This window comes from Panicum hallii, chromosome 5 (assembly GCF_002211085.1).
Source record: "Panicum hallii strain FIL2 chromosome 5, PHallii_v3.1, whole genome shotgun sequence".
Taxonomy (NCBI): Eukaryota; Viridiplantae; Streptophyta; class Magnoliopsida; order Poales; family Poaceae; genus Panicum; species Panicum hallii.
Window position 1 is genome coordinate 56,755,637 of NC_038046.1, and position 23,063 is coordinate 56,778,699.

The 23,063-nt window shown below is 43.3% G+C and overlaps 4 protein-coding genes across 4 annotated transcripts; 2 read left to right on the forward strand and 2 right to left on the reverse strand.

Moving 5' to 3' along the window:
* The first annotated feature begins 100 nt into the window (after positions 1-100).
* On the forward strand, positions 101-8,075 carry LOC112894049 (FACT complex subunit SSRP1). Its single transcript, XM_025961621.1, has 16 exons — positions 101-306; positions 1,296-1,481; positions 3,435-3,540; positions 3,617-3,753; positions 3,899-3,982; positions 4,068-4,159; positions 4,264-4,372; positions 4,462-4,548; positions 4,656-4,748; positions 6,092-6,289; positions 6,383-6,534; positions 6,614-6,767; positions 6,853-6,951; positions 7,025-7,192; positions 7,454-7,532; positions 7,671-8,075. The coding sequence occupies exons 1-16, from the start codon at positions 253-255 to the stop codon at positions 7,790-7,792; spliced, it is 1,920 nt and encodes a 639-aa protein (XP_025817406.1). The 5' UTR covers positions 101-252; the 3' UTR covers positions 7,793-8,075.
* Positions 8,076-8,521: 446 nt separating this feature from the next.
* Positions 8,522-12,511, forward strand: LOC112894205. The gene is made up of 12 exons (XM_025961838.1): positions 8,522-8,717; positions 8,845-8,891; positions 9,032-9,097; positions 9,206-9,305; positions 9,636-9,703; positions 10,249-10,350; positions 10,911-11,000; positions 11,190-11,264; positions 11,349-11,381; positions 11,550-11,624; positions 12,066-12,119; positions 12,201-12,511. Exons 1-12 carry the CDS (start codon positions 8,669-8,671, stop codon positions 12,303-12,305), a joined length of 864 nt encoding a protein of 287 aa, XP_025817623.1. The 5' UTR covers positions 8,522-8,668; the 3' UTR covers positions 12,306-12,511.
* A 231-nt stretch (positions 12,512-12,742) lies between these two features.
* On the reverse strand, positions 12,743-18,965 carry LOC112894204 (glutamine--tRNA ligase-like). The gene is made up of 22 exons (XM_025961837.1): positions 18,662-18,965; positions 17,925-17,972; positions 17,750-17,821; positions 17,533-17,632; positions 16,912-17,007; positions 16,693-16,754; positions 16,507-16,608; positions 16,332-16,424; positions 16,057-16,209; positions 15,918-15,973; positions 15,527-15,704; positions 15,189-15,386; positions 15,011-15,109; positions 14,792-14,923; positions 14,540-14,676; positions 14,317-14,416; positions 14,139-14,234; positions 13,903-14,003; positions 13,700-13,805; positions 13,475-13,564; positions 13,255-13,384; positions 12,743-13,160 (listed from the first exon to the last, which is right to left on the reverse strand). The coding sequence occupies exons 1-22, from the start codon at positions 18,803-18,805 to the stop codon at positions 13,063-13,065; spliced, it is 2,391 nt and encodes a 796-aa protein (XP_025817622.1). The 5' UTR covers positions 18,806-18,965; the 3' UTR covers positions 12,743-13,062.
* A 2,193-nt stretch (positions 18,966-21,158) lies between these two features.
* On the reverse strand, positions 21,159-22,843 carry LOC112892853 (phospholipase A1-Igamma1, chloroplastic-like). The gene has a single exon (XM_025959960.1). The coding sequence runs from the start codon at positions 22,752-22,754 to the stop codon at positions 21,159-21,161; it is 1,596 nt and encodes a 531-aa protein (XP_025815745.1). The 5' UTR covers positions 22,755-22,843.
* Between the last annotated feature and the right edge of the window lie 220 nt (positions 22,844-23,063).

A 23,063-nucleotide genomic window follows, 5' to 3' on the forward strand; every position in this document is an offset into this window, starting at 1 on the left:
GGAGCGAGGTCGCTGGCCGGTGGGGTCCGCGTGTCGGTGAGAGGGCAAGCAATTTCGCTGCGGCTTATAAGGACAGCTCCTCGCTGCGGCCCGCGCCCTCTTCCCCCTCTCGACCGCCTCTGCAGAGCCGCACCGAAGCAAGCGAACTAGCGAAGCCTCTGGACTTGGCTCCAGCTCGGAGAAGCGGAGCTCGAGCGGAGGCGGCGCGCGCGAGGTAGCAAGCGGCGGCCGCCAGGCGCCTCGTCGGCGGAGATGACGGACGGTCACCACTTCAACAACATCCTCCTCGGAGGGCGCGGCGGCACGGTAAGCTCCTCCACCTCCGCCGCCGCCTCCGCCGCTTGCTAGGTTCTAGGGTTTCACTCCAAAATAGGTTATCGCGAGATGATGTCGTCGCTGGGAACTCACAAATTAGCTTTCGATTTGAACCTGTCGGCTCAATATTTTCCCGACGATTTACCTGCGGCTGCGTATTGGTCGGGTTTAGGGTTCGCGCCGCATTTTAGGCCAAATTTTTCCCGGCTTTTGTTTTTCTGCTCCGTTTGGTTGAATCCGGTGCTTGGTGTGGGGTGTTTCCTCCTCTGATTTGCTGGATTTCGCTGCTGTGGCTTGGGTATGGCCAATTCGTGCCGAGGTTTTTATGCAGAACCTTAGATTTCTAGGGTGGTTTTGGGAGTTAAGTTTCTATGGCTGGGCGGTTGTAGAATACGAGAACGTCGATAACTAAGGATGCAAGTGGGTACCCAATAGTGTTTTTTTTTCCAGCTAATTAATTACGATGTCATGCCACTCTAGTTCATTTCTCCTCCCAATGATCCAAAATATATATAACTTGCATCCCTATCGATAACTGATGGTAGGAAATGAGTTACAAATTTGTTGTGTATTTCTGAAGCTTACAAGCAGAATACAATACAATAGGATGCCTTTGTAGCGCTCCCCATCTAGACATTAAAAGAAAGCACACCCACGGTGCTAGATTCTGTGCTTATAAAATTATTTTATTTCCATTGATGCACAATTAGTGTTTGCCCTGTTGCCAATATGGTTTGTGCATTCATCTGAATGTATAGACCTCTGTTTGCCCTAACCTAGATCTGATAGTACTTGCAACACTTGCACCACTCTGTTATACTTGTACTTATGAACCTTAAACACATGTTATGCCTTCCTTCCTTTCAAAATCTATTACTGTTTTGTGCACCTGTGTTTGTTCTTGAATGGTATAGGAATTTATTACCTTTTGTGAATGTTCGGAATATTGACATAATGTCATGACTCTTACACCTATGCAGAACCCTGGTCAGTTTAAAGTGCATTCTGGTGGACTTGCGTGGAAGAGACAAGGTGGAGGAAAGACCATTGAAATTGACAAAGCTGATGTAACCTCAGTTACATGGATGAAAGTACCCAGAGCATATCAACTTGGAGTCAGGATTAAAGATGGCCTGTTCTACAGGTTTATTGGCTTCCGTGAACAGGTTTCCTTTCTCCTCTAATACCATGTAGTTTATTAATGATGTTGATATCTGAAATGAATAGGCTGCTGCAATCTTGAGAATCGCTATCTTGAATCTAGATACAATGTTCGGGTAAAATTAGAGAAAGTTAGTTTGAAACCTAAAAAAATTTAAAGTAGTGCTAACTTTGTTCAATTTTCTAGGATTTGTTTTGTCAGTCCACATTACAGGGCCAGATTTTTCTTCTTAATATGGTGTATGATTAATAGTGCATATCACTGTAATATGAATATATCATGGACAAGGTTTATGCTTGGTTTACCCAAGCTACATCTATGTGAAACTAATTTTGCATAGATCTAGAATATTTTCAGTCTGGCTACATGTGCTATCTTATTTTGGTATATGGTCATCATGTGTTGATTATAAAACCTGAGCCAAAAACTTTATCCACTAATAAAGCAAATACTCTTGTCAAATTAGGTTGAACTGGTAAATTGTTTATTATATTCATTTGTGCCACTTGGTATGCCTGTCTTGCACGAGTCTTGCAGAATATGCTATCTTTTGTACATACAATATATCATGTAGTTAAGAATGCACCTGTGGAAAGTTTCAAGGAATAATGTTCAGGATTCTGCTTAGCATTGTGTTATTCACATATGGAAAATTCAAAAATTACATTTCAGTTATCAGATTTTCCTTAGATTATTGTCTTGAAATATTATCAATTATTCCTGGGAGGTCGACCATGGAGGCGATTTTCTCAGTACGACAGTTGATGGGGAGATATAGAGAGGAGAAGAAGGACTTACACATGGTCTTTATTGACCTAGAGAAGGCGTATGACAAAGTACCGAGAGACGTCATGTGGTGGGCCTTGGAAAAACACAAAGTCCCAACTAAGTATATTACCCTCATCAAGGATATGTACAAGGATGCGATGACTTGTGTTCGAACATGTGATGGCGATACCAGTGACTTTCCAATTAAAATAGGACTACATCAGGGGTCAGCATTGAGCCCTTATCTATTTGTTTTGGTGATGGATGAGGTCACAAGGGACATACAGGGTGATATCCCTTGGTGTATGTTCTTTGCTGATGATGTGGTGCTAGTTGACGAGAGTAGGGCAGGGGTAAATACGAAGTTGGAGCTGTGGAGACACACGTTAGAGTCGAGGGGGTTCAGACTGAGTAGGACCAAGACCGAGTATATGATGTGCGACTTTAGCCCGACTAGGCATGAGGATGGGGACCTTAGCCTCGAAGGTCAAGTGGTGGCCAAGAAGGATACTTTTCGGTATCTAGGATCAATGCTTCAGAAAGATGGAGAAATTGATGAAGATGTTAGGCATAGAATTTCAGCCGGTTGGTTGAAGTGGCGGCAGGCTTCTGGCGTCCTCTGTGACAAGAAAGTGCCACAGAGGCTAAAGGGTAAGTTCTATAGGACGGCGATTCGCCCGGCGATGCTATACGGTGCTGAATGTTGGCCTACAAAAAGGCGACATGTCTAGCAATTGAGTGTAGCAGAGATGCGTATGCTGCGTTGGTTCTGCGGGCATACAAGAAGGGATAGAGTCCGGAACGAAGAGATTTGAGATAGGGTCGGGGTGTCACCTATCGAGGAGAAGTTGATTCAACATCGGTAAGGAGTGGAATATCGCTAAGTAATTAGCTATGGATAGGAGCGCTTGGAGATTAGCAATTAACGTACCTGAACCGTGACCTTTGTTTCTTTTTGTTTAATCCCTAACTCTTCCTTTGGCTTGTACCCTTTTTGTGTTTCTTATTCTTGCTTTCTGTGGGTTTCATCTCTAGCCTACCCCAACTTGCTTGGGACAAAAGGCTAAGTTGTTGTTGTTGTATTTCTGGGAGTATGCTTTTACTTGTCAGTAAAGATGACTGGTGAGGTTAATGTATGTCTCTTATTGTTGCCTGACAAAAATATTTGACATTGTCATTTCTTGCATAGGATGTAAGCAGTTTGACCAACTTCATACAAAAGAATATGGGTGTCACACCAGATGAAAAGCAGCTTTCTGTTAGCGGTCACAATTGGGGAGGGATTGATATAGATGGTAATTGGGTGACCTTTTAATTTATTTTAACATTTGCTCAATTTGATTTTGATGTTTGTCATCCTTTCCTCTGTAGGAAACATGCTTACCTTCATGGTTGGTTCAAAGCAAGCATTTGAAGTGTCTCTACCAGATGTTGCTCAAACCCAGATGCAAGGAAAAACAGATGTTCTCTTAGAATTTCATCATGACGATACTACTGGGGCCAATGAGGTTTGTAGTAGTTGTAGTGGTTCCACTCACGTTGTCTAATTGTCATCCAATACTATATTGGTTGTGGTATTACTGTCATTTTCTTGCTTATTTTGTACACATCGTCAAGTATTGTGCTAAAAATGTTAATCCTTCATGGTTGTAGAAAGATTCGCTCATGGATTTAAGCTTTCATGTGCCTACATCAAATACTCAGTTTGTCGGGGATGAGAATCGCCCTCCAGCTCATGTAAGTTTTCTCAGCCAGCACTGTGTAAATGGAGCACGTTGATGTTGCAAATACTAACTACTGAAATCTATTCTATTTTCTTTAGATTCTTTGGGAGACTATACTGAAATTTGCTGATGTTGGTTCCTCTGAAGAGCCAGTTGTCACCTTTGAAGGAATTGCGATTCTTACACCAAGGTGGAAAATACGAACTGTTTATCTTATGGGAAACACAAGATGACCTTTTAGGATTATATGTTTCATACTTTCCATAAAAAGCTAATGATTTTTTTCCAATACAGAGGACGTTATAGTGTTGAGCTTCATCTGTCATTTCTACGACTCCAAGGACAAGCTAATGACTTTAAAATCCAATACAGCAGCATTGTTCGCCTCTTTCTTTTGCCAAAGGTTCTGATCTTCTTGTATCTAGTGCTGTACTGTGCATTTTATTATACTTTGACATGTAACTAAACTCATTGCATGGTTGAGTTTTGCAGTCAAACAATCCTCATACATTTGTTGTTATCACTCTTGATCCACCAATCCGTAAAGGGCAAACATTGTATCCTCACATTGTTATTCAGGTATTGTACTGAAATCTTTTTCATGATGTTTAGCTGTTTATAGTTGCATTACAATGGTTTCAGGATTTGTTTTGAATAGACTAATCTGTTCCCTTTTATCTTAACAGTTTGAGACAGAGGCAGTAGTTGAAAGAGACCTGGCATTGAGTAAAGAGCTTCTGGCTGAAAAATACAAAGACAGGCTTGAGGAATCTTACAAGGTGAGGTATCTGTTACTTTGAAAGAATACTGCTTACTTGTTGACTTGATTTATTCCAGTTAAAATCTGAAATCTAGCTTGCAAGATAAAATCATCAAAGGCACATGTCGAAAAAATTTCTGAGCTTGGAGAACTCCATCTCAAGCATTATGTATGCTGTTGACGGATGTTTTATTGTGGTCATGTGTGAACTATTTCTATTAATATCTCGCATCTTGCCATTAATGCTTTCTTAATAATTGCATTATGCCTTTATCAAACACTCAAACTTATTTTGGATTTGAAGCTGATACATAAGTTAGGCTGAGCAAGCACTTAATTAATCTTATGATATTTTATCCTATCTAAAAAAATTATCGAATACGCAAGAGAGCTGCGTATCATTGCATTAAGAATAGAGTAAAGGCTAAATGTTGTCATAGGAACAGCCTCTTGTATTTAAAAGAATGGCGCTGGATCATTTTGAGACAAACTATGCTTATATCTTCCTAAGTTTACCTTCTTCATGTTCAGTATTCGCTCCATTATACATTGTCGTTAATAACTTTGAGAAAAGAAGTTTCTTAAAAAATCCCTTCCAATAAAAAAGTTCCTCAATTTTTTTTTTGACAAAAGAACTACTCTTCCACCTCTCTCCATATCAAAATTAATGCTCTAGTTATGACTTATAATATCAAAATAGCTGGCTTATGAGGGACTGAGACTGTAATTATTCCGAATGTTTTTTCATGCTAATATGCAATTTATCATCTGAATTTAACGAATTTAACAAGCCATTGGGCATTATGAGAGACGGTGTTAGTAGGGACAAATAGTAATGTTCTGCCTCTCCTTGAAGAAGTCTAAAACATATTATTTTAGATATGGAGGGAATTGGTTTAATTATTACATTATGTCCTGCTATAAATGTAGAAAGATATTGAATGGAGACTCAGTTCGATGGTTAAAGGGTGAACATTAATATTCTGAATTTCTATCGTCTGCTGCTTTTATACAGTACTGCATGCTTTTGGTGCTAATTTGTTCCTCTTCTAGGTCAATCCAGGCTCCATCACTTCTCTCCCTCCCTCAAATGTGTGCTGATGTAGTGCTTAAGTTTTGGAAATTTTTGAATTTGCTATTCAGTCAATTTTTCATCTATTGGATTATCTTCGTGTTACAGTAGGCCTAGTTGTATGTAATCCTCATGCCATTTGGTCTCAACTAAGGGTTGATCATCTACTGTATGTCAGGTTCAGTTATAGTGTTTTTTGGGACAAGTATGCAATTGATACTTATACTGGTAACTACACTTCGAGTGTTAATTTATCCTTTCCTTACACTGGGTTTTCAATTTATCCATAGGGTCTAATACATGAGGTATTTACCAAAGTCCTTCGTGGGTTATCTGGTGCTAAAGTCACAAGACCAGGTTCTTTCAGAAGTTGCCAAGATGGATATGCAGTTAAATCTTCACTCAAAGCTGAAGATGGACTTTTGTATCCACTTGAGAAGGGTTTCTTCTTTCTGCCAAAGCCTCCAACACTCATCCTGCATGAGGAGGTATTGCTTTATATTTGTGGTAAAAACTAGTAATCATACTTTCATGCATTGCGGAGTGTCCAATCATAGTAACTGATGTTCATATCCATGCAGATTGAGTTCGTTGAATTTGAACGGCATGGTGCTGGGGGTGCCAGTATGTCATCTCACTATTTTGACCTCCTTGTCAAACTGAAAAATGACCAAGAACATCTCTTCAGAAATATCCAAAGGAATGAATACCACAACCTCTTCAACTTCATCAAGTATGTTCCTTTTTATTGGCTTCATCCTCTTTCTTGTTGTACAGAAAACTTAATTGTTGTTTCCAACAATCTTTTTTAGTGGAAAGAACATGAAAATAATGAACCTTGGAGGAGATGGTCAAGGTACAAGTGGTGTAGTTACAGATGTTCTACGGGACACTGATGATGATGCTGTTGACCCACATCTAGAGCGTATTAAAAATCAGGCCGGGGATGAGGAAAGTGATGAAGAGGTATGGTGCCTTGTTTTTCTTAATGCTGACTTGTTAGTCTTGTTATTGAGCCTTCTGGTATACTTATCTTTTATCTTAATGTTAGGACGAAGATTTTGTTGCGGATAAGGATGACAGTGGATCTCCTACTGATGACTCTGGTGATGAGGAATCAGACGCTAGTGATAGCGGTGGCGAAAAAGAGGTAATTTATTGTTGCTGTAGGCCTGTAGCGAGCGTGAAGCCATTATGGTAAAGTGCAATTGTTTTTCTCCCAGAAATCATCCAAGAAAGAAGCAAGCAGTTCAAAGCCTGTTCAGAAAAGGAAGCCTAAAGGAAGGGATGAGGATGGTTCAGAGAAGAAAAAAGCAAAGAAGAAAAAAGATCCTAATGCTCCCAAAAGAGCAATGACGCCGTTCATGTATTTCTCAATGGCTGAGCGAGGAGTAAGTTCCTTTGGTTAATAATTTTCAGCATAGTAGATTGTCCATAACTTTGGCAAATGCGATATAATTGAGCTGGTGCTGTTTTTAAGAAACAATTGAGCAACATAGCAGGTTACTTTGTAACATGTAAATTCTTTGTTTATAAGATATTTGTGACACTGAGGGTAGAGCAGAAACCTTCCAGTACTAGAAACTTACTATCCATAGATGCTACATATCTGATTTTGAAAGAGAAGTTTAGTGTTTATTTTCATGATGCAGAACATGAAGAACAGCAACCCTGATTTGCCTACGACTGAGATTGCAAAGAAGCTTGGGGAAATGTGGCAAAAGATGTCAAGTAATATTCTAGGCCATTCTCCATTATATTTGCTTTGAGTAATAATGCTAGTGCTATCTGCAATGTTTTCTGTTATGTTTACAGCTAAAAGGATATGCTTTGTGTGCTTATGATTTCCTCGTTCCTTGTCATGAGCAGGTGAAGAGAAACAGCCTTACATTCAGCAGGCCCAGGTTGACAAGAAACGCTATGAAAAGGAATCCGCTGTCTATCGTGGTGAGGCACCAGTTGATGTGGATTCCGGCAATGAGTCTGACTAGAGTCACATTCGTGCGCCTGAGACATGGGAGGAAATCGCTGACTGTTGGTGCAGTTCGTGACCTGAAATTATCTCAGCAGATCTGGCACAGTGGGCACTGAGTGAAATTCTAGTGATATATGTAAACGGCAGTTGTTGCCATCAGGCCAAATTGCTGTACCTATGCTAGGTGTTTCTTGTAGCGTACCTATGCAGTGCAAATGTTGTACGAGTGTAGTGTAGTGAGTTTTCTGTAAAATCAACATACCTGGTTTATCAGAGTTGATTTTTTTTTGGAAGGCTTTTTTTTTTGCACTTCTCCAACATTTATTTATTTGGACGGAAATCTGGTTAGCCATGATTATTAGCCTGGTCTCTTTGGTGAAAATCCCTACTAATCCAAAATCCGACATGGACCCACGATCCAGTTGTATCTCGAAAATTAAAATATGTTAAGTTGGAAGGTGGCTTCTAATTGAAACACCATGAAGTATTGTGGCATCTGGGGAATTTCACCCTAATCCTTTTTTTTCTTTTGCGTGTTTGATCGCAAAAAAAAAACTGCCGTGTGGCGGCAAAGCCGGCAGGATGACGAGCTGACCCGCGAGAGACCGGTAGGAAAGTTTGGAAGTGGCCGCAGCCGCGAGTCCGTCTTGGACACGCGCGCGGCCCTCGCTCGATTCGCTTCACAAAATGCGATCGGGCCGAGAGCCGACAAAACGTGCGCAACTCTCCCCGGGCTGATCAGTGATCACGATCGAGTTCCCCCCCGATAAAACGTGCGGCGCCTTAACCCCCTGCCCAAGCAAGCTAGGGTTTAGAGGTTCGCCTTCCTCCCCCCGTTCACCGCCTCGTCGCCCGACTACCCGCCGCGGCGCGCGCGCGCTTAGCCAGCGCAATGGCGATGGCGCAGGTCGGCCTGAGAACCGCCCTCCTCATCGGCGTCGGTGCGTAACGCCATACATACACGCCGGTGGTTTCATCGGCTTCGGTTCTTACCCGCTCGCCGCCGGCCCGCTTGCTTTGCTTTTTTTCCCTCACTTTTTTTGTTTTCTGTTCGATCGTGCGCTGCAGGGGTGGTCGGCGCCAACATCACCAAAGTCGCCGCAATCCTCACCGAGGTGATCATGGACTGCTTCCTCTATCGATCGCGCGCCGCGCCGCGCTCCTCCGATCGATCCCTCGGAGTGGTTGGCTGGTTCTCGATCCATGCTTTTGAGCGCTGGATCCTGATCCGCGTGTGCTGGTGGTGGTGTCGCAGGGGTCTGTGAGCGAGAAGGGGGCGGACGCGGCGGGATCGGGGGAAGCCGTTGCCGACGCCGCTGCTGTACGTCATTGCGCCCAACGCTGCGCTTGTGAATCTACAATGCAGTGCTCATTGATGATCGATCTCACCCCCGTACGGCTTGTGTGCTTGTGCTCCGATCTGTTGTAGGAGGCTTTGAGGTCCCGAATTGCTATGCTGACTAGGAACGTTCGACAACTAGCGTCAAATAATAACGCTGTTATTCAGGTGGATATGGGCAACGGCGGAGGTATGTCAAGCTAAGCTGCGCTTAGATTGTTTCTTCTGCCCACACTTAGTTTTGATGTCTTACCATCCAATCATGTCTTAGCACGCATTGAATCGTCGTCCTTCACTAAATCCACTGCATGCGAACAAACTGAACATCTATCTCTTCTGTAATTTGGTACCAAACATGCATGTGCCAACATAAGCCTGCACTGCATATGAGATGTAAAGTTGTTCATGAATATAAATAAATTTTGTGCGCACTAGCTATTTTGTGAATATAAACCTGCCTCTTGTTTATATTTTGTACACAACTCCAAATGATTAGAACTCTCAATTTTTCTCTTTGCAGCTGGATCAGCTTTGATATTAACTGTTGCGGCTGTTGGTGCAGTCAGCTATTGTTACATGTGGTGGAAAGTAAGTCCGAACTCATCAATGACAGTTCCAGTGACTTTAACAAAAAATTTATTTCCTCAACCTCTAATTTTCAGATACTTGTCACCATTAATTTTCTTTCAGCAAAAATTGGAAATAGGTTTCACCTCCTTTCAAGTGGCATTTATCTGTCACATAGTACATGTTTGTTACAATTCGGCATAGTGATCTAATTCCAAAGTCCTGCGTGCCTTTTTTTTTAATGAACAACACGTGACGTGCATTTCTGTTGCTATAGCAGAAAACGCATGTCAGGTGTTGCTCCTTCCAAAAAGAAAAACCTGTATGAACTATATGAAGTATGTGTGCCTTTTTGTTGAACTATATGAAGTCTCATGAAATCCAAAACCTAGCTAGATGGCGTCATTGTTGTATACTGTATACATAGTTACATTAAAAAATGTTATAAATTATTTTAGGCCATTTTTTATTTACTTGAGCTTCTTTTGTGCTGGTTGAGTACTTTTTGGAGTTAGTGGTTCTTGTTTGATTAACCATAATTCCTCCTGTACTTGCATACTTTTCAGGGTATCACCTTCTCTAGCCTGATGTATGTCACCAAGCGCAATATGGCCAATGCTGTTGCAAGCATGACTAAGCATCTGGAACAAGTGCAGGGCTCTCTTGCTGTAAGTATTAACAGCATCCCTTCCTAGCAAAGTCAGCATCTCGTTTCCCTTAATTATTAAGAATGGATGATGGATGAAGATTACAGTATAAGCTTCTAGATAATGGTGTGCCACAATATTATTATAAGATGGATGATATATTTCTCTATCTGTACTCTTTATCTCATTTTGTGCTCGTATTTAGGCGCTTGAAAATTGAACCGCACAAATGTATTTAATAAATTAGTTGGATGCTGAACTAAGATTTAAATGAAGTATTATCTCAATAAATTAGAAACGAAATTCAATATTCTTTTGAATTTTGAGGCTTTGTACTCCTCAACATTCATAAACAAGCTTTGATCTCATGTAGCTGTGTGATAGTTATTTGCATCAACTTATGGTTGAAGGACAGGCTAACCAGTTTTGATTTTATTTATGCATTTTTCTGAATCAAATGCATCTGGAACTTGGACTGAAAGTGATATTGTAACTGCCATGTTTGAAAATACACCTATTTTCTTTAAGTAGCTTGTGGGATTCTCAAATAATCTAAATGTATTTAATGACAACTTGTGCAGGCTGCTAAAAAGCACTTATCGCAGAGTATTCAGCACGTGGATGATAAATTGGAGCAGCAGAAGGAGATTTCTGGCCAGATAAAAGATCAGGTATTTCTTGAACTTTCGTAATCCTGGAAGATTGTACCTTATTGAAACCACAACTGCCATGGACGTCCATGCACCGATGTGAAGTTACTTTTTGAGTAATTTCCCATATTTGATCGATTATGGACTCACCTGTCACCTGCTAATATGAATGAACTAGCACATGTAATCTCATATACCCCCTTCATTCAGGTTACTGGTGCAAAGTTGAAAATCAAGAACATTGGATCAGACATGGATAAAATAAAAAATATGGTTATCGGTCTGGTGAGCAATTGAGCTTGCATTTGATTCGCTCTCGTTTTCACTTTTGCAGTTGTCTTAGCATACATTTATCTGCTGTTTCTGCAGGATGAAAAGATGGATTCAATTGAAGCAAAACAGGTAATTTATTAAATTTAGTATCAGGCTTGTAAATTTTCTTGTTTATAGATTATGGATTCAATTTGTAAAGGATTCCATGATCTGCCCTCAATGTATCATGAATGATATAAACAAAGTGCAGTAAACTACTGTCTTCTTCCGTGATGACTAACAATATCTTATCAACAGAACTATTCATGTGCGGCTGTGGATTATCTCTGCAAATTCATAGAACAAAGGGGTGAGAAGCTGCCGGAACGTGTGGTATGTATCCCCTATTTCTGGTGCCAACATCTTGGAGTTCATTACACCACGTATCCTATATTATTGTTGTAGAAAATCATATAGATAGAAAAAGAATACGAATTGTGCTAGACTTGTTTTTCAAGTATATTTTGTTGACAGCTCATTGCCCTTCCCAATCCCACTACATTTTCAATCTATCTCTAGTTTCGTTTTCAATATATTGACTGCATTCACCTACAAAACTCAAGTCTCCAACTCTTCATGCCGAGATAATGTTGCCAAATGCAAAACTGTCAGAAAGAATACAAGGAGAAGAAATCCGATTGATATGTTTTCTAAGTGATAGAATCCCTGGAGCATGAGCAGTGCATTTCAAGTGTTGTTCATTGTTGCCTCAATAGCCCTGCTCGGGTTTGCAGGCCAGTTCTTTTGATTCTCACCTTTTTTTCGTTGCTGCAGGAAGGATTACAACGAACAGTAAGGCGAATTGGGTACAACAGCTCCGAGTTGACGGTTAGTTCTATCGCTTTTTTTTCTTAGTTGAACTATTCCATTTTGCTTGAGGCTCACGTGGAAATCTTTGTTTCTCGACAGGGGCTGGGGTTCGGGCAACTGCTGGCGACAGAATCAGCGAGACCTGGCGCAGGAAGAATGCTTCGGTCAACGTGCCTCAGCTCGGCACGTCTGATCCTGCCTTAGATTGAGAGTGCGATCAAGGCAACGGATGCGCTTACCCACGCCTTGCCTGAATTTTGTACAGCTGAGTTTGGTAGAATGGTAGATTAGATGATTTTTGTGACTAGTTAGGAGTGAGATGGCATGTCCCGTCCTGCTGGTTTATTTTTTGCCGCTTAGTATGCCAGTTTGTCTACTGCCATCACGCGTTTGATCTTTCAAATTTTCTAACCCTCAATTCATGTGTCGTATTTCAAAATGCAAACACTTTTGTACGTACGCTAGTAGTCCACAGTCTACAGCCTGCTTGTATTCCCTAGTTTTAAGGGATAGTTTGCCACGACTTCATTATGCCAGCAACAACCTAAGCTCACTAGAAAGTGCCACGTTAATTGTCTCAAAAAGAAAAAAAACAATCCAGATTAATTCTCAATTAACAATTAAACAACTAACCTTTGATATCACAAATTATGATAGTATGTATGTAGCTTTTGATTGCTGATCCCAAATCATGTATTTGTAGCTTTTGATTGCTGATCCCAAATCATGTATTTGTAGCTTTTGACACAAATTGGGTACACCAGCACCACTACGATCATACAAAATCAGATTCAATCAAAGCAAACAAGCTGCATTCACATGCACATTTTACAAGGAGAAAGGCCTTTAAACTGTTATCACGGATTATGCTATCATTTTTCTTCACAAATTGTATGGCTCAGATGCGCCTCTGCAGTCTGCACCCAATCAAAACCGACGCTCTCTCAAAATTAGATAGAAGTCACTTGGGTCCAGCTTTCCCAAACGAATCACGGAGGGTAACTGTTCTGTTGAACACAAGCTTCTCTGGCGTGGAGTCGGTATCCACAGCAAAGTAGCCTAAAACCACAACAAGGTAGGACAATTAGTTAAGTCGAGAAAACCCAATGAATGATGTAAAAGCATATGCAAGATTGTCTAGTTCTGAAATTACCAAGGCGCTCAAACTGGAACTTGTCACCCAGAACTGCAGTGGCAAGTGAGGGTACAGCATAAGCATCCTTTATCACCTCTTTCGAGTTCGGGTTAAGATCCCCCAGCCAATCCTCCAATTCACCGGGATTCTAGATGCAGGGCAACAAAAATGTTGGTAAGGTGACTTCTGGTGTAACAAGCACTTGAAATAGCAGTAAGAACAGTGAGCCGCACAATACCTCTGACATGAACAGTTTCTCAAACAATCTAACTTCCACCTTTAACGGTTCAACGCCAGGTGTTGGCTCGGCAACCCAATGCAGAACACCCTGTACGAATTGCAAGCCATGTCAGTCATCTAAATTTCATTCATCAAGTATCCCAACTAGATTTATCTTACTTGCAAAATGTCCAAATAGCAGAATCAAGCTCACAGTTTCAGAGAGATTCCAGTGGACTGTTACCTTAAGTTTAGAAGTCTTCAAAGGGTCATATTCAGCTCGAATTTCGACGATATCATCAGGACTATCACCATAGATAACATCTGTGCATTTTATGGGGAATGCATACCTAGCAACCAAAGGAAAAAATGTCATATTACTGTAAATATGTGTAATAGATAGGCAAGTAGATCCAGATCAACTTTCTCGGAAAAAAAAGGGGGTACCTTAGCATGACAGATTTACCAGGGGCTAGCCCATAGTAATCTTTCGAGTCCTTTAGGCGAAAATCAGTTTTCTCAATGTAGACAGTTCTTGAGAAAGGAACCTGCAGAATGAGAAAATGTGATACATTTATGAGTAGTGAATTTATGGTTTCCTTATAGCACATTTCACACAGCATTTTAAATTGATACACAGAAATATGACATATTGCTCTTGTACACTGAAAAATGAGAGGCACCTTATAGTGGGAGGAAGCATCAGTATCAGAAGCATCAGGCCACATTTTCCCATCTAGGTCCAGTACTTTTCCTTCTTCCAAGTTGGTTATTACAACCTAAAGTTAAAAAAGGTACACAATGAGTGTGAATGGATTACAAAATGATGGCGTGATCTCAAACAGAAACTGAACATCAAACCTTTAGAGGGCGCAAAACAACCATGGTTCGAGGAGCTGTTTTATTAAGCTCTTCCCTGATGTGATATTCCAGACGGTCAACGCGAATTAAGCTATTGTCACTGTATAGAAAATATAAAAAATACATTCAGAAAAGCAGAATGATAGGTGTCAACAGTTACGTGGTTATAGATAGACCAAACCGTGTGCAAGTGTTCCATAACAGAAACTCATGTAAGTTGTACCTTCTTGTTATCCCAATTCCACGGATAAACGAATTAATTGCAGTTGATGATACTCCCCGTCGACGGAGTCCTGCCAATGTCAACAAACGGGGATCATCCCACCCATCTACCCATTTCTCCGTCACAAGTCGATTCAACTGCAAGCAGAACAAGGACAGATGGATAATGATATGACATAATGACATTATTGATAACACATCATGACATCAAGTAGAATAGCATTGTTCTTCTCATTTAGCTTCATTGACTTACCTTTCTTTTAGACATCACAGTATTTGATATGTTTAGCCTCGAATATTCCCACACATATGGCTGATAGAGTCCCAAGGCAACAAGTAGCCAGTAGTATGAAGGGCGACGTATGTCAAACTCAAGCGTGCACAACTAATAAAAGGAAACAAGCACGCTTAGTTCCTCCCATGTTATTGTTAATCCAGCTCAAAACACTAGGAAAAGGAAAAAGAAAATTACCGAATGTGTGATGTTTTCAAGAGAATCCACCATGCAATGAGCATAGTCATAGCTTGGATAGATACACCACTTGTCGCCAGCATGTGGATGAGGGGTGAACTGTATGTGTACAAAACAATAAATTCTAATGTTCTATGTTATGAGAATTAGGTTACTATAGATGAGCATTGTCACTTACTTTTATTCTATATGCTATTAAGTCAGACATATTTTTGTTCTCATTCTGCATGTCCTGCTTCATTCGGAGAGTTGCTGCACCCTCAGCAATCAACCCACGCCTCATGTCTTCAAACAATTTCAGTGACTCTTCAATTGGCCTATCCCTCCATGGACTATTCATCTTCTTTTCCCTGTACTCTTTGATTTCTTCAGCGGTCTGGTAAGTATATACAAGTTAGTAAGCAGGCATTTTATTTCTCAAGGACTCAACACAAATATCCTTTTCCTTATGATGGCACATGTCCTGTGCACTTCAATCACTATTGGATCAAATAATGAAAACGAGGTGGAACGTACCTGGTGATCCACATAGGCTAGCCCTTTCCGTATTAACTCAACAGCATGCTCATACAAAGCTTGGAAATAGTCACTCGTGTATGTTACTTTGTAGGGCTCCCATCCCATCCAATGGACAATTTCCTGAATGTGATCTATATACTCTTTCTTTTCAGCTTCTGGATTTGTGTCATCAAACCTGTTATTCAAACAAACATAAAAAGTGGTAATGGAAAAGAACAGGGGCAATAACAATATCTTCAAACTACAAATCAAGTAAAAAACCAAGCACAAGTCTCACAGCAATGTAGGGGTAAATAAATATACTCCCTAAAGAGGCATTAACAGCCATGAATGTTTGTAGGAATCGTAAGTTTGCTAGAGGAAACCATTCCAATGGAAATCTTATTACCTAAGGTAGCAATGACCATTTCGCTCCTTCGCCAGCCCAAAATCAATAAACATGGCCTGTATGACGAAGCATGTAAGCGTATACCTCAATTTTAAAATTTTGGTGTGCATGGAAATGCATTTAGGGAGATTATCAAAACCTTGGCATGACCAATATGAAGATATCCATTAGGTTCTGGTGGGAAACGGGTCATCACTTTTCCTCCAGTTGCCTTCAGATGTTTTTCTAAAATTTCTTTTGTGTTATGTGCTCTCCATATGTTCCCACTGCTGAAAAATATTTCTGTATGAACCTAGATCATAAGAAAAATCAAAATCGCTTGAGTAAACTCATTATGATGGAGAAAAAAATAAAAAATGACCAAGGTGCTTGGGTGTAATTATGTCTTATATGTCAGAGAAGAGTGGAGCATACCTTAAAGTTTTCCTCTGGCTGGGGAAATATAGTATATGGGTTCAATTCCTCCTCAGAAGGTGGGGCAGAAGTGGCAACTGCAACTTTTTTCTCCTGCATTTCACCGAAACCATAACCAAGTCATGCAATAAAATCAAACCACACTACTGTAAACTTGGATGGGCAGCTTGCCAACCTCGACTTTTGCCGGTTTTTCCTTCTTCTTTTTCACTGGTTTTATATTGTCAGCTTCTGTCTTTGGGCCTAGTATTTCTGCTAGCCTCTTGTCAATTTCCTCCTGTACAAGCAGAACATGCTGATGTTAAAAACAAATAAAAGACAGCCTGAACAATTATGTTTCATATAGATAGTTGCTTTGCACCTTTATTGCCTTAGCATCACCCCACGGGTGTCTCTTCCTAACCTGTCCGCATAGGGTACCAACTGAGGAAAAGGACGAGATTAAGGCCATTAGTAAATTACTAAACTAACTAGAAGTGTGTTTGTGCATCCAATATGATATAAAACAGTGAGCCTAATGCGGATTTTAGATTATAAGTTTGCTTGCAATTTATCAGGCAAGTTGAACTGGAAGCCAAACCATTTATGTGATACCGCTGCTCCTTTATAGCTTCCATATTCTCTTCAAGTACATCAGTAACAGTTGACTTAATCTCCTCAATAGAAACAACCACACCTGCAGGCACAGCATTGTGGCCTAGTTATAAGATGGTCAAGTGAAATGGACTACAAATAAACTATTAACAAAAGTAGTGCCATTTGTTATCCAATAGTCAAAACTTGTCAATGAAGTCATTATTCTCTTAGTGTCTAGTGTTTCAAATGAAATGGACTGAGAGTCTAAGAATAAACTACTTCCTGTGAGAGCTTCCATCTTCACATTCAATCAGCAAACATATAGCAGCAGCAACAAGCCTTTCAATCAGCAAACATATGTACTCCCTCCGTTCCAAATTATAGGTTGTTTTGCCTTTTCTAGGTACATAGCATTTGCTATGCACCTAGATATACGATATGTCTAGATACATAGGGAATATTATGTATCTGAAAGCCAAAACAACCTATAATTTGGAGTGGAGGGAGAATAAAACAAATCCTCAGTATTGGAGGAACGATAAACTCAGCGCAGTATCAAACATTTCTAAGAGCTATGTATAGTGTATATTATATTCGCAGAAGCAGTCATTCAAAGGAAACATACCTACACCACATGCTTCTTCAAACTTCTTGATATCCAGAGAATCAGGACCGATATTAGAAAGAAATGACAGAGCAGCATCTAGCTGTGCAGGGTTCTTTATCTGAAAAGGGATTCCATGTTCACATACATACTTAAGACAGTGACTGGAGTAAGAAAACACTATGTTGGCACCCACGAAACGAACTCACAGAATTCAATAATAAAACCAGGGGCATACCTTTGTTGACAAGACATATTTAATAAGGACAGGACGATGAACAAGTGCATTAGCTGGGTACTTAGTAGCGACCTGTTTCACACATAAGTTCAGCCTTATGAGTTACATATCCTCAACTAATATAAAAAATCCAAAACTAATAGTTTACTCATGATTCATTGGTCTAGGTACTTACTGCATAGAGAAGATTGCCAACTGATTTGTCACATTCCTTTATACCAGCCTGTTGACAGGTAAGACCAGTTAATTAAACGGGACGAAGCAGCATGTTGTCAAGAGATTAGCAGTGCAAGATGTCAGAATAACAATAAGATAACATCAATAGTTATGCTAAGTTCATAAACAAGGCGACCCTAACAGCTAGCATGAGCAATCATGATGTCCGAATTCCTATCCTAAATCACATCGTGTCGTACCAAATTCAACCAGGCACTATGTACAAAATGACAAGTTCCACTGGACAAGTCATAAAGTACTGCAGCATTATCTAAACTGGTTTATAGGTGCGGAAAGGGCTAAATGTAGCAGCACGAGACAAGCCTAGAAAAACTTTTGTCGAAGCATCAAATAGATCACACAGACAGTACAGCTGAAATCAAGCTAGCACGGATCAAATGGTGCTGCAACGAGACGTGAAGTGTGTAGCAGATTTGCAGAAGTAGGAACCAGAATTACTGGCCGCAATTCACAATCGAGTTATAATGAGCTAAATTAGGCAGTACGGATTCTAAAAAATATATATCATGTACGGTGCATCTATAAAAAAAGAATGGCACCTAGTCTGCATCCATAATTCTGCCACCAAATCAGAACAAGCTAAAATCTAAATTAAACCCCGAAATTCCTCATCAACGAGACACGGCCACCCGCGGAGACCCGAAGCGACGAGCACGAGCGGGCAGAGATCCTCACCTCGGCTATGACGGCGGCGAGGTTGGCGGTGACCTTGCTGTTGACGAGCGCGTTCTCCGCGGTGCGCTGGTCGAGCCCGAGCGCCAGCAGCGCCTCCAGCGGCAGCGCCGGCGCCGCCTTCTCCCCGTCTCCCCCGGTACCCATCTCCTCCCCCTTCCCTCCCGCTCCCGGTTCCCGCGAGCGGTCTCGACGCGCACCCGCGCGCGCTAGGGTTTAGGATTCCGGCGAGAGGAAAGGCAGTGGAGCGCGCGGTGAGAGGAGCTCGTGCCTCGTTTTGGGAGGATTGGGATTCAGGAGGGGGGCGTGGGTTTGGACTAAACCCAAGCCACCACCCACTAGTGCTGCTATATACCGAGGCCCACTTGTGCGGTCCGGGCCCACCAGGGGGGGGCGCGTGGGCATGCGCGTCACACACACACGGTGTGCGACGACGGCCGACGGGTTTTGTTGGCTTCCGCTTTCCGTTAACGCGAGGCGACGGCTGGGATCATCGACTGATGCTGTTGCTTGGAGCCGCCGTGTGATCTGGGCCGTTCGAATATAGCGCGGGTGCCATTATTATCTTTTAGTTTCGAGAAACTTGAGTTCCAAGATACTGCTACGCGGGAGCGGTTGACCTTGGAAGCAAGACCGCCTGGACCGGATCAGGGACTTGGCTGCCACGGAATCCACCGGATCGGATTCCAGAATCCACCACGTAGCTAGAATCTCCGCGTCCGGACTGATGTCCAAACTGACAGCGACGGAATGGACTGTTATTTGAAATTTTTAAAAGGAATTTTTATGTATTGTATCCTGTGCCGTGTACTCTCATGTACGTATATCTCAGCACCCTCGGTCTCGACGGTCAAAGACATGTGGCATTTGACTGAAGTTTATTAGCAGCGGCATACTGCGTGCTTCTCTTGCCAGGATAAGCAGATTGATTTAAAAATATCATGCATCGCCTGTCAGAATTAGAAACCAAATCTGTCGCATCCGACTCAATAAGACGACTCTACCGCTAGTAAATTTGCCAGAAACCAGTCGCTACCATAGGACTCCATATCTCCAATGCAGCTAGGAGGCTTTTGAGTGAGCACGGAGCAGTGGACTTCACCGTCTCACTCTCTGCACTCTGTTCAGAAACCATGGGCCGATGTCGACCTACCAGCGGCAGGATCTGATTCCCTTCAAGGTCATATTTTTCTCTTTCTTTTTGAGTGGACGCATCAACGGCGTATTGGGCTGCACTACCATAATTTTGCTTAGATATTTTAACGACTCGTGCGTGTGTCATGGCGTTTGTGATATTTTTTATACGCAAGTAATGTTTGTGGTATCTTCTGCCTTTCTTTTTTGAACGGATCTTCTGCCTTTCTAGGAATTTTTTATATTTTCTATTTTATGAATTTTTAAAAATATATATCTAATTGAAAAATTTGCAGATCTATACCACTACCGCCGAATGAAATGGCTACAGCTGGATAAACCAGCGGTGGGCATACCCTAGCAACCTTACCACCAGTTCATCCGGCGGAATTTTACTGGCCTGGACAATTCATTTTCAAAAAATCATAACTAATCTATATGAACTCAGATAGGGATAAATTTTACATGAAAATCACAGAAATATCGACGAGATCTACAACTTTGTAGTTCAAACATTTTTCATTTGGAACATTTTTCATTCGGAGCCATCTTGGTGCTCAAATAATCGATAAATGCTACAGTGCATGTACCGCCGGTTCATCATGCTATAGCCATTTCATTCGGCTGTAGTGTATAGATCAGCAAATTTTCCGGTTGGATGTATATTTTTAAAAATTCATAAAATAAAAGATAAAAAAATTGCCTTTCTGGTCTTTCGGAAGTTGGGAGCACCGGAGACTTTCTGGACTCTGATGTTTTGCTATTGCTCGTTGGGCTAGGCTCATAGACGAGTATCGGTACCAAATCTCGGCCCATCAAGTCTAAAGTTTTTTTTTTTGCGATTATCAAGTCTAAAAGTTATGAGGTCTGAATTCTCTCTTGGAAATATAAAGCCCAAATTCAACTGAGCTGAGTAGGTAGGTTTCTTTGTTTATTTTATTTATCCAAACCGGATTGATTTTATTCCCTCCATTTTTTGAGAGAGATCTTTGAACGCCTACGCACAAGCATCCTATGAGCGCCTACCCACAAGCATACTATCGAGAGCGAGGCAAAGGCAATACACCTCCTACAAGCAAACACCTACCAGAGTAAATCTTGAGATTAATAGAGTCAGCACAAATAAATAAAAAGGTAAAAATGGGGGATAAATTAAAAAGAATAGAGCTTCCTTTTTGACAATTACAAATTACATATGGACTCTTTTTTCCCTACTTAGTAACTTCTAAATCTATGTCTACAAAATGATCCCCAATCTGTGTAGCTATATGGTGTAGGCTTCTCTTTCTTTTACTCAGCTTAATTAACGTGATCCTAAGCTATTAACAGCCAATCCGGTGAAGTGGTGGTACCATGGCATGATCCATCAGGGTGATGCGTTGAGACCGAGCTTCTGAAGGTGATGGTCAGTGTCCTCCGGGTGTCCGTCGATGTCCCTGTGCCGCGGCGGCAGCACCCATCGCCCGTCCTCCGTCCTGACCATGCCCTTGTTCTCCGCCTGGTACCACACGGGCGGCACCATGTGGTCGTCGCGGAGGAAGTCGGTCGACTTGTTCACCAGCGCGGGGTCTCTCCCGCGGAGCTCGAACCCCTCGCCGGTGCCCCGGAAGCCGTCGAGCAGGTGGAGGTGCGCCTCCAGGTTGTGGTAGCACGAGATGTCCATGGTCTTCTTCAGGAACGGCGACGCCTCGTGGTCCAGCGCTAAGGCCACGCCCAGGTGCGTGTACACGCCGCCCACGCCCAGCCCGTCCACCGCCCGGAGCACCCCCTCCGGGAACGCCGCCTCGTTAAAGAACACGCCGGGCACCTTGGGCACGCTGTCGTGCACGTTGACGACGCGCAGCGCCCGCACGCCGAGCTCCCGCTCGAACCGCTCCCGGAACCTGAGGTTCCCCACGCGCGGCCCCGCGAAGGAGAACACGCAGACCGGCGCCGTCCTGCCGTCGTCCGGCGTCGCGTTCGCGCCCGTCTCGGCGATGTCAAAGGCGTTGAGCATCGCCAGCGCGCTGCCGAGGCTGTGGCCTGTGACGGTGACGCTCACCTCCTCGCCCCGGCCGTGGTAGAGCTCCACCAGCTTGCGCACCTCGGCCAGCGCCTGCTCCCGCGCCGAGTACCTGCAGAACCGGCACTCCACGTCCTTGCCGGTGTACAGCTCCGCGAACCCCAGCTCCACCTTCACGTCGGGGTCCGGGCACGGGACGCCCATGTCGCTCAGCCGCCTCTGGCTCGCCGTCAGGTCGGCCACCCACTCGAGCCGCGTGATCGTGCCGCGCCACGCGACGGCGATGTCCCGCCGGCCGATGCGCGCCGTCTCCTCGTCGGTCGACACGGCCACGTAGCCGATGAAGGTGCCCGACTCGCTCCACAGCTTGTCCTCGACGGCGGCGGACTTGTGCTTCCGGTGGGCGAAGTTGGGGAGCTTGAGGTCGTTGCAGGTGGCGTAGAGGTAGCGGCTGACCTCGTAGCCGGCGCCGGCGAGGCCGACGTCCCGGAAGAAGGTCCTGGGAGGGAACCTGCAGCTGCCGGAGTATGGGGAGAAGCGGTCGTAGTCGAAGCTGTCGTAGGTCGCCTGCGCGAACTCGCCGTAGCGGATGAGCTCCGCGCGGAGCGCCGCGTCGAGGGGGTCCAGCAGCCCCTCCCAGTTGCTCGCGCCTTGGATCTCCCGCCACCGCGCGGCCAGCTGCCCGTCGTCGGAGCGCCCGGACGTCTCCGCGAGCTGAGAGCCACGGTTCACGTCCCCAATCACCGGCGCCGGCCGGTCGGTTGTCGCCACCGAGGCGACGACGCCGCGAGGACGACGGCGGCGCGGCAGCGTGTTCAATGCGCCACCGTGCAGTGTCGATTTCGCGTTAGAGAGCCACCGTTCCCTGGTGGGAGGCTGCTGCTGGAAGGGGAGGATCGGCGCCGGCCGGCGGTGGCTGATGGGGAGGCTCGGGCAGGACGAGACGCTGGCTGCCATCATCCCTTTTGCCGTGCGTGATTATTGATGACGTGATCAGAGTATCAGATGAGACGATTGCTGTTAGCTAGCTCACCAAGAATTCTCGGTGAACTAGCTGCTACGATGAGCTCGGGGAGGACGAAGGGCAACCGTATTTATACGCGCATGGCGGTTGAGCTGAACATGCATCGTGACCGTACACATGGGTCTTCCTTGGATTTTGTACGCGTCTTGCGTGTCAAAACTTGGCACCAACGCACGCACGGCGGATCGACGATGCGTCCGCCCGCGTGGACCACGCCTGGTTCGCGCCCCGCGCGTTCACGAGTC

What these genes read in the sequence shown, in the direction of transcription:
- LOC112894049 (XM_025961621.1), top strand. Translation starts at nt 253, where the DNA reads ATGACGGACGGTCACCACTTCAACAACATCCTCCTCGGAGGGCGCGGC. An exon ending in TTATTGGCTTCCGTGAACAG is followed by an intron (nt 1,482 to 3,434) that starts GTTTCCTTTCTC and finishes TTTCTTGCATAG; the next exon opens with GATGTAAGCAGTTTGACCAA. An exon ending in GGCTTGAGGAATCTTACAAG is followed by an intron (nt 4,749 to 6,091) that starts GTGAGGTATCTG and finishes ATTTATCCATAG; the next exon opens with GGTCTAATACATGAGGTATT.
- LOC112894205 (XM_025961838.1), top strand. Translation starts at nt 8,669, where the DNA reads ATGGCGATGGCGCAGGTCGGCCTGAGAACCGCCCTCCTCATCGGCGTC. An exon ending in ATTGTTACATGTGGTGGAAA is followed by an intron (nt 9,704 to 10,248) that starts GTAAGTCCGAAC and finishes CATACTTTTCAG; the next exon opens with GGTATCACCTTCTCTAGCCT. An exon ending in ACAACAGCTCCGAGTTGACG is followed by an intron (nt 12,120 to 12,200) that starts GTTAGTTCTATC and finishes GTTTCTCGACAG; the next exon opens with GGGCTGGGGTTCGGGCAACT.
- LOC112894204 (XM_025961837.1), bottom strand. Translation starts at nt 18,805, where the DNA reads ATGGGTACCGGGGGAGACGGGGAGAAGGCGGCGCCGGCGCTGCCGCTG. An exon ending in AGCCAGAGGAAAACTTTAAG is followed by an intron (nt 16,210 to 16,331) that starts GTATGCTCCACT and finishes CTTATGATCTAG; the next exon opens with GTTCATACAGAAATATTTTT. An exon ending in GTTCCAGTTTGAGCGCCTTG is followed by an intron (nt 13,161 to 13,254) that starts GTAATTTCAGAA and finishes TTGTGGTTTTAG; the next exon opens with GCTACTTTGCTGTGGATACC.
- LOC112892853 (XM_025959960.1), bottom strand. Translation starts at nt 22,754, where the DNA reads ATGATGGCAGCCAGCGTCTCGTCCTGCCCGAGCCTCCCCATCAGCCAC.